Here is an 18,743-nt window from a genome sequence, read left to right as displayed (position 1 = left end):
AAAACTAGCTTTGCTCTCAGTTAGGTTTCAAACCTCACAAAATTTAAACTCATTTCTTGACCACACACGTTGTCTTACACCGAGTAAAGTGACTCGGATAATGGAATTACATCCACCATCATTCACACAGTACCTTTCTTGCTAGATAAATGGTTCAGAGAAGCGACAGGATGATGCAACACTTAGGTATCTTTGCTGTGGAAATATTTCGCCAACCAGTGGCTTCCTCAGTCCAATAAAGAGAAAAAAGTTGGAGATTAGAAGGCCTTTAAGGTAATCAGTCCCTCAGCCTGGAATCAATGTGATCAGTCCATTATAGCTCTTACGAGTCTTTAAACCGCAGCATCTACATTCTACCGTCACACACACACACACACACACACACACACACACACACACACACACACACACACACACACACACACACACGTACATGGGAAAGTGTTAAGCGTGGGGTTCCCCAAGGATCAGTACTACGATCATCATTATTGTAAATATAGATACATAACCTGGCAAGGATGAAGAGAACTGAATCCTATGTATCATTGTTTGCCAGTGAATAAAAACGGAAGAGGAGAGAGAGAGACAGGTTAAAGGGAGTCGAATAATGTGCAAGGGTGTTCAAACAAGTGGCTACTAGAGTTCAACCCCGATAAGCACATAGTCACGATAACTGGAGAGGGGATAGGATCAGGAAAGGAATGCAGTTTGAGAGGAGAAAGATCTTGGAGTGAACATCACACCCAGCATATCACCAGAGATACATGTGAATCACATAACATCTCCGAAGTTAGGCTGATCTCGGGAATATCTTCATCAATTCTAACACTGAATCTTTTAGGACTCTGTACACGACATATGTCAGGCGTGTCATGGAGTATGTAGCACCAGCATGGAACCCCCCTCCTAGTCATGCATGTTAGAAAACTCAAGAATTTGCAACAAGACAAGTACTGGACCTGAGAAACGTGAGAAACTATAGGAAGTGAACCTGACCACTTTCGATTAGAGAAGGATTAAGGGAGACATGATTACAATATTCAAGATACTTAATGGATTTTATAGGGCAGATAAAAATGGGATGGAAATGAGAGTCATGTGGCGGGAGTCACAGGTGCGGGAGGTCACATGAGCGGGAGGTCACAAGGGCGGTAGGTCACAGAGGCGAGAGCCAAAGGGGTAGGAGGTCACAGGGGCAGGAGATCACAGAGGCGAGATTCACAGGGGCAGGTCACAGGGGAGGGAGGTTACACTGGCGTGCCATACGAGGAGATGGTGACCTACGTGTTGCCTGAAGGCAAACCCAATACGCAGTTTCAAGAGAAGGTACGGTAAGCCCAAAAACCCAGAAACCAGTAATGTAGGTTGAGAGGCAGGACACACACACATACACACACACACACACACACACACACACACACACACACACACACAGACGCTCAAATACACAGCACACACGCATGAACATGTACGCACGAACGCACACGCGCACATACAATCACACACCAGCAGACAACTTCATGTCTGCTAAAAAAAAATATGTATAGGTAGAGTGTGCGAAAATGTGGGACCACAGCGTGGGGGGAATGTGTCAGAAATGTGGGACCACAGCGTGGGGGGAATGTGTCAGAAATGGGGAGCACAGCGTGGGGGGAATGTGTCAGAAATGTGGGACCACAGCGTGGGGGGAATGTGTCAGAAATGGGGAGCACAGCTTGAGGGGAATGTGTCAGAAATGTGGGACCACAGTGTGGGGGGAATGTGTCAGAAATGTAGGACCACAGTGTGGGGGAATGTGTCAGAAATGTGGGATCACAGTGTGGGGGGAATGTGTCAGAAATGTGGGACCACAGTGTGGGGGGACTGTGTCAGAAATGTGGGATCACAGCGTGGGGGGAATGTGTCAGAAATGTGGGACCACAGTGTGGGGGGAATGTGTCAGAAATGTGGGATCACAGAGTGGGAGGAATGTGTCAGAAATGTGGGACAACAGTGGGGGAGGAATGTGTCAGAAATGTGGGACCACAGCGTGGGGGGAATGTGTCAGAAATGTGGGACCACAGCGTGGGGGGAATGTGTCAGAAATGTGGGACCACAGCGTGGGGGGAATGTGTCAGAAATGGGGAGCACAGCGTGGGGGGAATGTGTCAGAAATGTGGGACCACAGCGTGGGGGGAATGTGTCAGAAATGTGGGACCACAGCGTGGGGGGAATGTGTCAGAAATGGGGAGCACAGCGTGAGGGGAATGTGTCAGAAATGTGGGACCACAGTGTGGGGGGAATGTGTCAGAAATGTAGGACCACAGTGTGGGGGAATGTGTCAGAAATGTGGGATCACAGTGTGAGGGGAATGTGTCAGAAATGTGGGATCACAGCGTGGGGGGAATGTGTCAGAAATGTGGGACCACAGCGTGGGGGGAATGTGTCAGAAATGTGGGATCACAGCGTGGGGGGAATGTGTCAGAAATGTGGGACCACAGAGTGGGAGGAATGTGTCAGAAATGTGGGACCACAGTGGGGGAGGAATGTGTCAGAAATGTGGGACCACAGCGTGGGGAGAATGTGTCAGAAATGTGGGACCACAGCGTGGGGGGAATGTGTCAGAAATGGGGAGCACAGCGTGAGGGGAATGTGTCAGAAATGTGGGACCACAGCGTGGGGGGAATGTGTCAGAAATGTGGGACCACAGCGTGGGGGAATGTGTCAGAAATGTGGGATCACAGTGTGGGGGGAATGTGTCAGAAATGTGGGATCACAGTGTGGGGGAATGTGTCAGAAATGTGGGATCACAGCGTGGGAGGAATGTGTCAGAAATGTGCGATCACAGTGTGGGAGGAATGTGTCAGAAATGTGGGGTCACAGTGTGGGGGGAATGTGTCAGAAATGTGGGATCACAGCGTGGGGGGAATGTGTCAGAAATGTGGGACCACAGCGTGGGAGGAATGTGTCAGAAATGTGGGATCACAGCGTGGGGGGAATGCGTCAGAAATGTGGGACCACAGCGTGGGGGGAATGTGTCAGAAATGTGGGACCACAGCGTGGGAGGAATGTGTCAGAAATGTGGGATCACAGCGTGGGGGGAATGTGTCAGAAATGTGGGACCACAGTGTGGGGGGAATGTGTCAGAAATGTGGGATCACAGTGTGGGGGGAATGTGTCAGAAATGTGGGATCACAGCGTGGGGGGAATGTGTCAGAAATGTGGGACCACAGCGTGGGGGGAATGTGTCAGAAATGTGGGACCACAGCGTGGGAGGAATGTGTCAGAAATGTGGGACCACAGTGTGGGGGGAATGTGTCAGAAATGTGGGACCACAGTGTGGGGGGAATGTGTCAGAAATGTGGGATCACAGTGTGGGGGGAATGTGTCAGAAATGTGGGATCACAGTGTGGGGGGAATGTGTCAGAAATGTGGGATCACAGTGTGGGGGGAATGTGTCAGAAATGTGGGACCACAGTGTGGGGGGAATGTGTCAGAAATGTGGGACCACAGTGTGGGGGGAATGTGTCAGAAATGTGGGATCACAGTGTGGGGGGAATGTGTCAGAAATGTGGGACCACAGTGTGGGGGAAATGTGTCAGAAATGTGGGATCACAGTGTGGGGGGAATGTGTCAGAAATGTGGGACCACAGTGTGGGGGGAATGTGTCAGAAATGTGGGATCACAGTGTGGGGGAATGTGTCAGAAATGTGGGACCACAGTGTGGGGGGAATGTGTCAGAAATGTGGGATCACAGTGTGGGGGAATGTGTCAGAAATGTGGGACCACAGTGTGGGGGGAATGTGTCAGAAATGTGGGACCACAGTGTGGGGGAATGTGTCAGAAATGTGGGACCACAGTGTGGGGGGAATGTGTCAGAAATGTGGGATCACAGTGTGGGGGGAATGTGTCAGAAATGTGGGATCACAGTGTGGGGGGAATGTGTCAGAAATGTGGGACCACAGTGTGGGAGGAATGTGTCAGAAATGTGGGATCACAGTGTGGGGGAATGTGTCAGAAATGTGGGACCACAGTGTGGGGGGAATGTGTCAGAAATGTGGGACCACAGTGTGGGGGAATGTGTCAGAAATGTGGGACCACAGTGTGGGGGGAATGTGTCAGAAATGTGGGATCACAGTGTGGGGGGAATGTGTCAGAAATGTGGGACCACAGTGTGGGAGGAATGTGTCAGAAATGTGGGACCACAGCGTGGGGGGACTGTGTCAGAAATGTGGGATCACAGTGTGGGGGGAATGTGTCAGAAATGTGGGATCACAGTGTGGGGGGAATGTGTCAGAAATGTGGGATCACAGTGTGGGGGGAATGTGTCAGAAATGTTTCAAAAATGTGTGCGAGGCGGCGCTGCCGGACACACAAAACTGAACGTCTGACTCGTATGAAATATATTTTTTTTTGTTGTTGAGTTCCTCGACCGCCATTATTAAGTGGCAACTCTCCATCCTTATTAAATAACAATATTAACTAAGAAAATACTAAATAAAGCTAAAAGCTGATAAAAATTTGGGTTACCCAAATTATAGATGAAAGGACTAAGGCTCTGAATTTTGGATTTTAATTTTTTAGGGAGGGAAGAAGGGAGGGAGGGAGGGAGGGAGGGAGGGAAGATGGGAGGGAGGGAGGGAGGGAGGGAGGGAGGGAGGAAAGGAGGGAGGGAGGTAGGGAGGGAGGGAGAGAGGGTGGGAGGAGAGGATTTATATTGCAAATTAAATGCTAAATATATAGGCTTTAACCTGCCTGGGACCCAGCCTACCCAGGCCGCCAACCCTAGCTGTCCAGGGTGACAATAGCTGTCACCCTGGGAATGGCGTCTGGGGGTGTGGTCTGGGGGTGTGGTCTGGGGGTGTGGTCTGGGGGTGTGGTCTGGGGGTGTGGTCTGGGGGTGTGGTCTGGGGGTGTGGTCTGGGGGTGTGGTCTGGGGGTGTGGTCTGGGGGTGTGGTCTGGGGGTGTGGTCAGGGAGAGGGACGCAGGGGCCAGGATCTATGGGTAACTGGGGATAAATGGTTCAGAGAACCGACAGGTTGATAAATTAGACACATGTGGAAACACTTGGGTGTCCTTATCGTGGCTTCATCAGTTCAATAGCAAGAAGAATGGTTAAGATCAGACGGAGTTTGAGGTATCAGTCCATCAGTCTTGATAAGACAGAGGGACTGATTGCCACAAACTCCTGATCTTCACCATTCTTCTTTGTAATGGACTGATGAAGCCACTGTTGGGGCGAAACGTTTTTATAATGAAGATACCAAAGTGTTTCCACATGTTTCCAGTTAATCAGTAGTTGATGAGTGGAACAGTCTACCTAAAAGAGTGACTAAAACATCAAATATAGGTTAGATAAATACATGAGGGGGAGGGGGGGTTGAGTATAGTTACCAAAGTTTATTCCTTGGTTTGCCTTGAAATGGGGTTTGGCTTTGAGAAAGTCCTGCCTAGTATGGGCCAGTAGGCCTGCTGCAGTGCTCTTCACTTTCAGAAACTGGCAGGGGCTGGAGTTCTGAACCTTTCTAGTGTGATCGACTTTTTGATCACTGGTCCAGATGAAACCCTCTCTTGTCACGACACGACAGGTCACGTCACGTCACGTCACGTCACGTCACGTCATATCACGTCACGTCATGTCACACACACACACACACACACACACACACACACAAACACACACACACACACACAGAAGAGGAACGATAAAGCTGGTAGTTCTGTTTGTGACTTGAAAAAACCCACTGTGTGGGCGAAACGTAGTCAATAAAGGATCACATTATACTGCATTTGTGTTTATATTGCCATTGTGTCGGTATTTTATACCATTTATTTCCAAAGCTGGTGGAGCAGGGAGAGAGTGAACCTAGTAGCTACCAGTCAAGAGGTGGGGCCAGGAGCTATGAATCGACCCCTGCAACTACAGTTAGGTGAATTAGGTGAGCACACACACACACACACACACACACACACACACACACACAATCCCTCAACATGTCAGTCACAACTGGGGTAAAGCTTCACAAACACTGGAAAGCAAATACTCCGCCTCGCTTGACAATGAGCTGATGCTGACAACTTGTTAACTGACTGACAGCAGCCAGTTACATTTTGTTTCGCCTACTGTCAGACCCACCCTCTCCTCGGCTTCATTGTCAGACCAACCTCTCCTCGGCTTCATTGTCAGACCAACCTCTCCTCGGCTTCATTGTCAGACCAACCTCTCCTCGGCTTCATTGTCAGACTCACCCTCTCCTCGGCTTCATTGTCAGACTAACCCTCTCCTCGGCTTCACTGTCAGACCAACCCTCTCCTCGGCTGTACTGTCAGACCAACCCTCTCATAGGCTTCACTGTCAGAACCAATACTCTCCTCGGCTGTACTGTCAGACCCACCCTTTCCTCGGCTGTACTGTCAGGCCAACCCTCTCCTCGGCTTCATTGTTAGACCCACCCTCTCCTCGGCTTCATTGTCAGACCAACCCTCTCCTCGGCTTCATTGTCAGACCCACTCTCTCCTCGGCTTCATTGTCAGACCAACCCTCTCCTCGGCTTCATTGTCAGACCCACCCTCTCCTCGGCTTCATTGTCAGACCCACCCTCTCCTCGGCTGTACTGTCAGACCAACCCTCTCCTCGGCTTCATTGTCAGACCCACTCTCTCCTCGGCTTCATTGTCAGACCCACCCTCTCCTCGGCTTCATTGTCAGACCCACCCTCTCCTCGGCTTCATTGTCAGACCCACCCTCTCCTCGGCTTCATTGTCAGACCAACCCTCTCCTCAGCTTCACTGTCAGACCAACCCTCTCCTCGGCTGTACTGTCAGACCAATCCTCTCCTCGGCTATACTGTCAGACCAATCCTCTCCTCGGCTGTACTGTCAGACCAACCCTCTCCTCAGCTTCACTGTCAGACCAATCCTCTCCTCGGCTGTACTGTCAGACCAATCCTCTCCTCGGCTGTACTGTCAGACCAATCCTCTCCTCAGCTTCACTGTCAGACCAATCCTCTCCTCGGCTGTACTGTCAGACCAATCCTCTCCTCGGCTGTACTGTCAGACCAATCCTCTCCTCGGCTGTACTGTCAGACCAACCCTCTCCTCGGCTGTACTGTCAGACCAACCCTCTCCTCGGCTGTACTGTCAGACCAATCCTCTCCTCGGCTGTACTGTCAGACCAATCCTCTCCTCGGCTGTACTGTCAGACCAATCCTCTCCTCGGCTGTACTGTCAGACCAATCCTCTCCTCAGCTTCACTGTCAGACCAATCCTCTCCTCGGCTGTACTGTCAGACCAACCCTCTCCTCGGCTGTACTGTCAGACCAATCCTCTCCTCAGCTTCACTGTCAGACCAATCCTCTCCTCGGCTGTACTGTCAGACCAATCCTCTCCTCGGCTGTACTGTCAGATCAACTTGTATTTAATGAAAAGCTAAAACAGTGTTGATTGATCCTTCAGCTAAAGAACTGGTGAAGGTTCTGGCTTCTTTCCCCTAATCACTTCGCTATTTCTGACCAATCAGACTGTTGGTGATGACCGTGTGACTTTGCATTACGTACTGTTGTCTTCCGTTAGGTATACGAAATATTAAATATTTTCCAACGATAACATTATATAAATCCTGCTGTGGACATCCTGCCACCAGCCTGTTTTATGGTTGGTGTGGGCGGGGTGTGCCTTTCACGCCCACGGGAGGTGTGGGTGGGGTGTGTCTTTCACGCCCACGGGAGGTGTGGGTGGGGTGTGTCTTTCACGCCCACGGGAGGTGTGGGTGGGGTGTGTCTTTCACTCCCACGGGAGGTGTGGGCGGGGTGTGTCTTTCACGCCCACGGGAGGTGTGAGCGGGTCGTTCCACCTCTCACACATGGGTGGTTTGGAACGCACACACACACACACACACACACACACACACACACACACACACACTGCAATTCTTGCTAAATAAAACTTAACAATTATCTCCATGTTAATTAATTAGTAAATATAATTAACTCACTCCTCAGAAATAGTAATTAATATAACCTCCCAGAATTACACAATTCCATAAAATTCACAAAACTGAATTGTGGCAGCAAGTGAAACTAACAGCCTTTCCAGTAAAAAAAAAGACAACAGGATATATACACAGAGGTGTATGTCTCTCTGTGTATACCAGCAGCTAACTTTAGCCCCAATTTTAGGCATCAAAGTATTTTTGACTAGTGGTGAAAATTACATGCAGCCTCGTGACTGTCGTGTAGTCGATAGGTTTCAAACCCAATTGACCAACCAGTCATAACACAGCCACACCGAGAGGTTGATGTCCACCAGTGCACACAAACATAGTTTTAATTTTAATTTCGACTTCGGGGATTAAAGTATTTGTAACTAGTGGAGAACAGGTCGTATGCAGCCCTAGTGTAGGCTTTAACCCCCTCCCATTATCCTACCAACTAGCCAATCATTCAGGAGCGACATATTTATTGGGAAACACGGAGCTGTAGCCAGAACTGAGTCTCCTGAGGATTGGATTCTTTGTTTATTGTTATAACATCAAAGGAGAGCGATAATGGCTTATGTCTGCGTGAAATATGTTTTTTTAGACATTTTTTATACATTTTTTAAATGAAGAATTATTTGGAATATTTTTATTTTTTAGAGTTGACCTGACAAGTTATATTAATAACAATCTCTTGAAACTCGAACACCTTCCACCTGCCTGATGGTACCGTATTTTCCGGCATATAAGGCGCGCCTTTTTCTCCCCACAAAAAGTCGTGGGAAAAAACAGCCTGCGCCTTATATGCTGAAGCTAAGGGTCAAGGGAATGTTTAGGGTTATGCTTTAACATAAACTAACAGGCTGATTAATCCTTGTATATGATTACTGATTTACCGTTATGATATACTTGTGTCGTGCGCCTTATATGCCGTTAAGGTAACTCAGAAATAATCCACAAATTGAGAAGACATCTGATGAAGTATTTAAGACACTTGTTAGGAAAGGACTGAGACTTTTTTCTCTTGTATTAAACGAAATTTATTTTTGAAGGTACATGTGAGGAAATTGTGGTCAGGTGTGCCTCATCACGTGATTGTCAGATATGATTCATCACATGGCGAGGTGTGATTCATCACATGATGCCCAGGTGTGTTTCATTACGTGATGCTGGGTGTGATTCATTACGTGATGCTGGGTGTGATTCATCACGGGACGGTTAGGTGTAATTCATCACGTGATTGTCAGATATTATTCATCATATGGTGAGACGTGATTCATCACGTGATGGTCAGGTTAAGCAGTGTGGAAGTGAGGTTACGTGACTGCTTCTCAAGATGTTGGGCAGGACAAGTGTTGACAAGAATCATGTGGGCCAAAGTAGCTTCCTCAGCTCTGATATATTAACATGAATCCACTATTACCATCATTACTACTACTAGCACGGGCCAGTAGGCATACTGCAGTGCTCTGGCTATTTATTTCAGCACCTCAATATATTATCTCTCTATACCCTCTTTGTCCCACTTTTTATATTTTATTGATGAAACTCCTAGAGTGCTAATATATATGCATTGTAAAGATCTTGTTAGTTTTTCTTGTGTTTTTTTGCCTAACACATTATATCTACTATTATTTTAAACGATCTGGCCTTATCCCACCGAGGCAGGATGACCTAAAAAGAAAAACGATAGTTTTTCTTTTTTAAATTTAGTAACTTATACAGGAGAAGTGGTTACTAGTCCCTTGCTCCCGGCATTTTAGTCGCCTCTTACGACACACATGCTTTACGGATGAAGAATACTTTTATTATTATAATTATTACCCAATCTTTTTGAATGGACTTCTTTTGGCATCACCTTGGTTAAGATTAACTATTAGATTTGCTTTATTCCCTTTATGTTTGCTGTTTATAAAATCCATTGTATAAAAATTCTGATAATTTATACAATATAAATCGACAGTTCTACTATCCCTTTTTCCCATAAACCTCTGTACCCATAACTATTTCTGGTTTAAAGCCTGATACACTGCTGAAACAGCACCCTCGACTGAACTAGCTAAGGTTGTTACTCCTGCCCTAGATAAATATACCTCCATTAATGTGATTTGTCATTCCTGTTGCAGAGGTGGTCTCAGTTATCATTAAATAGTACTGTAGTGTTCTTGCAGTACTTGTACAGCCAGCAATTAACACCAGTTGAAGCAAACGATGGAACGGGTGGAGTCTGAAGCCATGGCGAGTGAGTCGTGAAACTGGCTTGGAGTCTTAAGACTCTGTGCCACGGGTTCGAACCCCACCCGTTCTATGGTTTGTTTGCAATCTTGTTATTACGATTTCGTGAGTCAAACACTAATTGCTCTGGACAACCTTTCATTGGCATCACCATTCAGCACCAAAATGTTGCACATGACAGGGTTCCTTCCCTTCTAATTACGTTCATAACTATCCTACACCTGGTAAGCAGGTCCTCTAGCTTTGATCCAAGAATTGGATAGGCTCCTGTTTGTTGTTAACAGGTGGGAATATATACCTGCTGTGTATGGTGTCTTGTCTGGTGTTGATATAACTTTAAACGAACACATTTTCCCCTGATATTTGCCTTGCATTCATTTTGTCTTGTATTCATCTGCAACTTTAATTTCACAGCTTTGTTTAGCTTTTCTTTTCATCTCTTTTAACATAAACCTATTGGTTTATAAGATGATTCTCCCACTTTCGATGTGCTTGTAAATCTCTCTCCTCTCTCCCAAGAGAACGTTTTAATCTACTATTCGTCCACTTTTGATCATTTTTATTTGATTTAATTTCTCTCTGGAAAATATATGCACTTTGTGCAGTCTGTATATTATTTAGACTAATAAAGTCGTATGAGCAGTTGCCTTCATTAATGTTTGTTAAGTCATCGTCGATAGAACCACTAGCCAGGTAACCCCAGCCAGTGCTAGAAAGGTGGTTCCGAAGGCCCAGATAATGTACAACGCGAATACCTGGACCCTTTGCTGCATCATCCTTATCATATTCCCAGCTATTATAAAGAGGTAATATATTTGTAATTATTTGTGCCAAGCTCATCCTGAATCTTCAGGTTATTTACAAGGTTCTCATTTATCAAAAGCAGGTCAAGCAGGTTGTTACCTCTAAATGGTTCAGTTACAATCTCCTTAAAGAACAGTTCTGTATTATTACAGCTTGGAAGTCGTTGGACTATAAATTCTCCATCAAAGAATTCCAGACAATTTGGGTAAAAAATAAGATTCCCAATAGTACATTACTGCGTAGCCTTAACAGTTTCATCCGAAGAGAAGCCTCGCTTATTTGCTTTCCAAGATCAGGGGTCGATATAACATCCAATTTTTTTTCATCACATAGATGTTCTAACCAGATAGATTCTCTATCTGTTCCTTTTATCTTCACATCTGTTTTTAAGTACACTACTTCAAGTTTTCTCTGATATATAAAGCGCTATAACTCACCCCAATCTGATTAGTAGGATTCTCTTCTAGAAATCTCATCTCTATTTCGTCTGAGGCAGGTAATCGGGTTGCCAGCATTATTGGTCATGATGTTTACTAATCTGTGGAGGGTGTGAGAAGTATTATACAGACGAATCCTCCAGGGACTTGAACACAAAGGATCAGAAAACACGGATATGCCTGCCAGAGGAATGACACAGACAATGGATGTACAATATATAACTACACAGATAAACACTATGAACTTCTCTGGAGCCAAACTTGTTACTAAAGCAGCAGACAGACATTGTGCACTTAAATCTAAAATAAGCATTGACAGCCACAACCAAAACTATCACAGAAAACTTAGGTTCAATCTCAGTCTCAAAAGTATTGGCTATAATTCTTACTAAACCCTACGAAGCTATCATATTGCTCCAGGTGGCTTACGGCCCACTACGTTTCAGGAACCTCTCCTCAACCACTGTATATTGTATCCTCTCATATTCATCTCTTCGTCTCTGTACAAGTTGATGAACTCCCTGATGGACGGCATGTCTTCTAATGAAGTACCATAACCGTAACGTTGTGTCTAACATACATATTTGTTGTAATTCTAATCTTCAACTAAATAATTCAGAGCTTGATCATACAAACGTGAAAAAAGATCCGACAGTCATGGTAAGCAAACATCTGAAGCCAAGACAGCAGTGCCTAAACTTGCGGAATAAGACTCATCAACTTTTTATAACAAATTTCTCCTGGTGTTTACTCACGCGTCCTTTTAAACTACCTGTCAGTGCCAATTGCCAAGATTTATACCACAGAATGAGATCCCAGAACCTGCACTCTTACTACAAAAGTAGAATGAAAGGGGAGATGTGACTGAAGTATGTAAGTGGAAGTTATAGTGTGCTTAGAATATCTAACCAATACAATAATTATATACAATACTAACATGATGAGGAATTAGACACAAGTGCAACACCTAGGTATCTATTTGAAATTCATATTGTACCGTCTTCGTGTACAAACAGTGTAGTGAAGCGAGAAAAACACTGCCTGGCGAAATGTTTTCAGATCGAGAAAATCAGCTGTAGTACACAAGTCCTCAATATCTAACCATAATAAAACGCCAGACAATGGGTTCAAGTTGGACAAACATTGATTTAGAAAGGCTTTCATTAAATTAATCGAGCGGTAGACGAGTGGAACAATCTACCAAGTACAGTCCTCACTGAAGCTATCATCTAAAGTAACATTAAGAATACCTTAAGAATAGGCTGCACATTGTACAAATATGTTAGCGATATGAGAACGATCTGCCTAGCATAGACCGGTAGGCCTACTGTAGTGATCCTTCATTCTTATATTCAAAACAAACGTAATTTTTTCATCATCCCTCAGTAAAGAATTAAATTTTTTGACCCCAAACAATGCGTATGTCAATTTTTTAAAAATCCCAAGTCGTCATATATATATATAATTGTGTGTGTATGAGTGCCACACTATATAGCCAGAGATTATGGCAGGACAATCGGCTAATAAAATTTTCCTGGCCCGTGTTAACTAGGGCGACACCTGTCAGTGCTAGTGTTAACTATGGTGACACCTGTCAGTGCTAGTGTTAACTAGGGTGACACCTGTCAGTGCTAGTGTCAACTATGGTGACACCAGTCAGTGACACCTGTCACCTGTCAGTGCTAGTGTTAACTAGAGTGACACCTGTCAGTGCTAGTGTTAACTAGGGTGACACCTGTCAGTGCTAGTGTTAACTAGGGTGACACCCGACAGTGCTAGTATTAACTATGGTGACACCTGTCAGTGCTAGTGTTAACTATGGTGACACCTGTCAGTGCTAGTGTTAACTATGGTGACACCAGTCAGTGACACCTGTCACCTGTCAGTGCTAGTGTTAACTAGAGTGACACCTGTCAGTGTTAGTGTTAACTAGGGTGACACCTGTCAGTGCTAGTGGTAACTAGGGTGACACCTGTCAGTGCTAGTGTTAACTATGGTGACACCTGTTAGTGCTAGTGTTAATTATGGTGACACCTGTTAGTGCTAGTGTTAACTATGGTGACACCTGTCAGCGCTAGTGGTAACTAGGGTGACACCTGTCAGTGCTAGTGTTAACTATGGTGGCACCTGTCAGTGCTAGTGCTATGGTGACACCTGTCAGTGCTAGTGTTAACTAGGGTGTCAGCAGTCAGTGCTAGCATTAACTAGGGTGACATCTCTCAGTGCTAGCGTTAACTAGGGTGTCACCACTCAGTGCTAGTGTTAACTAGGGCGACACCTGTCAGTGCTAGTGTTAACTAGGGCGACACCTGTCAGTGCTAGTGTTAACTAGGGTGACACCAGTCAGTGCTAGTGTTAACTAGGGTGACACCTGTCAGTGCTAGTGTTAACTAGGGTGACACCTGTCAGTGCTAGTGTTAACTAGGGTGACACCTGTCAGTGCTAGTGTCAATTAGAGTGACACCTGTCAGTGCTAGTGTTAATTAGGGTGACACCTGTCAGTGCTAGTGGTAACTAGGGTGGCACCTGTCAGTGCTAGTGTTAACTATGGTGACACCTGTCAGTGCTAATGTTAACTATGGTGACACCTGTCAGTGCTAGTGTTAACTAGGGTGACACCAATCAGTACTAGTATTAACTTGGGTGACACCTCTCAGTGCTAGTGTTAACTAGGGTGTCATCAGTCAGCGCAAGTGTTAACTAGGGTGACACCTGTCAGTGCTAGTGTTAACTAGGGTGACACCTGTCAGTGCTAGTGTTAACTAGGGTGACACCTGTCAGTGCTAGTGTTAACTAGGGTGACACCTGTCAGCGCTAGTGTTAACTAGGGTGACACCTGTCAGGGCTAGTGTTAACTAGGGTGACACCTGTCAGTGATAGTGTTAATCAGGGTGTCACCAGTCAGAGCTAGTGTCAACTAGAGTGACACCAGTCAGTACTAGTGTTAACTAGGGTGACAATTGTGCAAGTGTCAACTAGAGTGACACCAGTCATTGCTAGTCTTAACTAGGGTGACACCTGTCAGTGCTAGTGTTAATTAGGGTGACACATGTCAGTGCTAGTGTTAACTAGGGTGACCCTGTCAGTGCAAGTGTTAACTAGGGCGGCACAAATAAGTGCTAGCGTTAACTAGGGTGACACAAATCAGTGCTAGTGTTAATTAGGGTGACACCAATCAGTGCTAGTGTTAACTAGGGTGACACCAATCAGTGCTGGTGTTAACTCGAGTGACATGTGCTAGTATCAACTAGAGTGACACCAGTCAGTGCTAGTGTTAACTAGAGTGGCACCAGTCAGTGCTAGTTTTAACTAGGGTGACATCTGTTAGTGCCAGTGTTAACTAGGGTGGCATCAGTGCTAGTGTTAACTAGGGTGACACCAGTGCCAGTGCTAACTAGGGTGACAGCAGTGCCAGTGTTAACTAGGGTAACACCAGTCAGTGCTAGTGTTAGCTAGGGTAACACCAGTGCCAATGTTAATTAGGGTGACACCAGTGCCAGTGTTAACTAGGGTGACACCAGTGCTAGTGTTAACTAGGGTGCCACCAGTGCCAGTGTTAACTAGGGTGACACCAGTGCCAGTGTTAACTAGAGTGCCACCAGTGCCAGTGTTAACTAGGGTGCCACCAGTGCCAGTGTTAACTAGGGTGACACCAGTGCCAGTCTTAACTAGGGTGCCACCAGTGCCAGTGTTAACTAGGGTGACACCAGTGCCAGTGTTAACTAGAGTGCCACCAGTGCCAGTGTTAACTAGGGTGACACCAGTCACAGTGTTAATTAGGGTGCCACCAGTGCCAGTGTTAACTAGAGTGCCACCAGTGCCAGTGTTAACTAGGGTGCCACCAGTGCCAGTGTTAACTAGGGTGACACCAGTGCCAGTGTTAACTAGGGTCCCATCAGTGCCAGTGTTGACTAGAGTGCCACCAGTGCCAGTGTTAACTAGGGTGCCATTAGTTCCAGTGTTAACTAGAGTGCCACCAGTGCCAGTGTTAACTAGAGTGCCACCAGTGCCAGTGTTAACTAGGGTGCCACCAGTGCCAGTGTTAACTAGAGTGCCACCAGTGCCAGTGTTAACTAGAGTGCCACCAGTGCCAGTGTTAACTAGGGTGCCATTAGTGCCAGTGTTAACTAGAGTGCCACCAGTGCCAGTGTTAACTAGGGTGCCACCAGTGCCAGTGTTAACTAGAGTGCCACCAGTGCCAGTGTTAACTAGAGTGCCACCAGTGCCAGTGTTAACTAGAGTGCCACCAGTGCCAGTGTTAACTAGGGTGCCACCAGTGCCAGTGTTAACTAGAGTGCCACCAGTGCCAGTGTTAACTAGGGTGCCACCAGTGCCAGTGTTAACTAGAGTGCCACCAGTGCCAGTGTTAACTAGAGTGCCACCAGTGCCAGTGTTAACTAGGGTGCCACCAGTGCCAGTGTTAACTAGAGTGCCACCAGTGCCAGTGTTAACTAGAGTGCCACCAGTGCCAGTGTTAACTAGGGTGCCACCAGTGCCAGTGTTAACTAGAGTGCCACCAGTGCCAGTGTTAACTAGAGTGCCACCAGTGCCAGTGTTAACTAGGGTGACACCAACCAGTCAATAACTTGAAGCATTATACAAACTTCTGGCAGAGGATATATAAAAAATATATTTCTCACCTGTGCTGTTCTCTTGGTAAGCTTGAAAAATAAAGAAGAAAATGTTCCAATACTATCCATGGGAAAAAAATTGAAGATTCCATATCAGTCAAAAAAATTTGGACGTTATTAAAAAAAGTCCATTTTATTATCAATTGAACTTTCACAAATGTGATAGAAATTTACTCTGTAGTTAGGTGAGATTAACAAAAATCCTAAAATATAATGAAACACAAACTCTGGTATGTATCTTGGCTGGATGATACATGTCATGCACAAAATTACTGATACATGCGGAGAAAAGAACATTTGCTTTGGTTAATTTATGTGGGGGTTAATATATGAGTGTGGGTTAATGTGTGTTAATACACGTGTGTGTGTGTGTGTGCGTGTGTGTGTGTGTGTGTGTGGTGTGTGTGGTGTGTGTGTGTGTGGTGTGTGGTGTGTGTGGTGTGTGTGTGTGTGGTGTGTGGTGTGTGTGTGTGTGTGTGTGTGTGTGTGTGTGTGTGTGTGTGTGTGTGTGTGTGTGTGTGTGTGTGTGTGTGTGTGTGTGTGTGTGTGGTGTGTGTGTGTGTGTGTGTGTGGTGTGTGTGTGTGTGGTGTGTGGTGTGTGTGTGTGTGTGTGTGTGTGTGTGTGTGTGTGTGTGTGTGTGTGTGTGTGTGTGTGTGTGTGTGTGTGTGGTGTGTGTGTGGTGTGTGGTGTGTGTGTGTGTGTGTGTGTGTGTGTGTGTGTGTGTGTGTGTGTGTGTGTGTGTGTGTGGTGTGTGTGTGTGTGGTGTGTGGTGTGTGTGTGTGTGTGTGTGTGTGTGTGTGTGTGTGTGTGTGTGTGTGTGTGTGGTGTGTGGTGTGTGTGTGTGTGTGTATGTGTGTGTTGTGTGTGTGTGTGTGTGTGTGTGTGTGTGTGTGGTGTGTGTGTGTGTGTGTGTGTGTGTGTGTGTGTGTGTGTGGTGTGTGTGTGTGTGTGTGTGGTGTGTGGTGTGTGTGTGTGTGTGTGTGTGTGTGAAGGTTATTATAGGGGAAGGTTATTATGCGTGTGGCTTAAAATATATGTGAGTTAATAAATGTGTGAGGGCTAATGAGTATGTTAATATACGTCTAAGTTAGCATATGTGTGAGGGTTAATATATATGTCGATATACGTCTGTGGGGGAGATTAATGTGTTTGTGGGCTAATACTGTCTTTTGCTAATAATATAAAGAAAAATGCAATATATATATATATATATATATATATATATATATATATATATATATATATATATATATATATATATATATATATATATATATATATATATATGTAGTGCCGAATAGGTAAAATTGATCATTTAACAACAACTCATTTAAAATTAAGTCCTTTCTAAAATTTTCACTTATACCTTTAAAGACATATTTTTTCATTTATGTTAATGTAAAAGTTAATATCTTTGTACCTAAAGAACCTTAGAAAATTTACCTAACCTTATTATAACAAACGCAATTTAATTTAGCCAAATCCAGCTAAATATATTTTAGATAAGTTCACAATCATTTAATAATAAAAAATCACAATGAAATATATTTTTTTCGTTAGGTTCAGAATGATTTTTGTGGAATTATTGCATACAAAAATTTTCGCTTGCCTTATTCGGCAAGAACTTAGGTAAACTCTCTGGGTATATACACCGACATTCACAACTCTCGTGGTGTATGTAGCCACAGATACACAACCATCGCTGTATTTACACCTAAGTATATATCCTGAAAATACACACTTTTCATTGTATGTACACTCATTTTGTTTTTATTCACCGCAATACGTGGTGGAGGCTCGATCCTCCGTCTGCTGAACGCGAGACAGATACACTTCCTGTCTGTACTCACCTATACGATATCGTATGTACGCAGATATATATACCTCTTCTTGCATATAAAATGAGACATACATAGTACATCTCGTTGTATATTCACTTAGAGGGACTTCTATGTATATATACACCAAGAAATACACACCTAGACCTGTATATTTCTCACGATACACTCGGTAAGAGATATTCACATCCCTGTGTATATACACCGAGAAATACTTTTCCCACCGGATATACACCAAGATATACACACCATTGGATGAATACACCCCTGAGGTGTGCGGATAAGGTGGGATAGGTGAGCTACAGGATAGAACATCAAAATCTATCTCATCTATCCCAACAAAATCATACAGACAATAATGCTTTTATTATTACAGAGTAAAGAAATACAAGATAAAACAGTTCTCCTTATTATACTTAATGAAAGAAAGGTGTTAATGAATGTTTAAATGTTATCTGAGGAAACTTAGGGATGTTGAAGGAACTTTGGGATGCTGAAGGAACTTTGGGATGTTGAAGGAACTTTGGGATGCTGAAGGAACTTTGGGATGTTGAAGGAACTTTGGGATGCTGAAGGAACTTTGGGATGTTGAAGGAACTTTGGGATGCTGAAGGAACTTTGGGATGTTGAAGGAACTTTGGGATGCTGAAGGAACTTTGGGATGTTGAAGGAACTTTGGGATGCTGAAGGAACTTTGGGATGTTGAAGGAACTTTGGGATGTTGAAGGAACTTTGGGATGTTGAAGGAACTTTGGGATGTTGAAGGAACTTTGGGATGTTGAAGGAACTTTGGGATGCTGAAGGAACTTTGGGATGTTGAAGGAACTTTGGGATGTTGAAGGA

The 18,743-nt window shown here is 45.0% G+C and overlaps 1 protein-coding gene across 15 annotated transcripts in view; it reads right to left on the bottom strand.

The window, feature by feature from the left end:
- Positions 1-18,743, bottom strand: part of bru3 (bruno 3) — a 1,045,770-nt gene that overhangs the window by 319,574 nt on the left and 707,453 nt on the right. For all 15 annotated transcript variants that reach the window (XM_070094553.1, XM_070094557.1, XM_070094562.1 and 12 more), the window contains exon 3: positions 16,071-16,091. In XM_070094553.1, coding sequence (XP_069950654.1) covers positions 16,071-16,091 — 21 coding nt within the window. The remainder of the gene's footprint in view (positions 1-16,070; positions 16,092-18,743) is intronic.

This window comes from Cherax quadricarinatus, chromosome 46 (genome assembly GCF_038502225.1).
Source record: "Cherax quadricarinatus isolate ZL_2023a chromosome 46, ASM3850222v1, whole genome shotgun sequence".
Taxonomy (NCBI): domain Eukaryota; kingdom Metazoa; phylum Arthropoda; class Malacostraca; order Decapoda; family Parastacidae; genus Cherax; species Cherax quadricarinatus.
The sequence above is the reverse complement of the archived record's forward strand: the minus strand, read 5'-3'. Positions and strand labels throughout refer to the sequence as shown.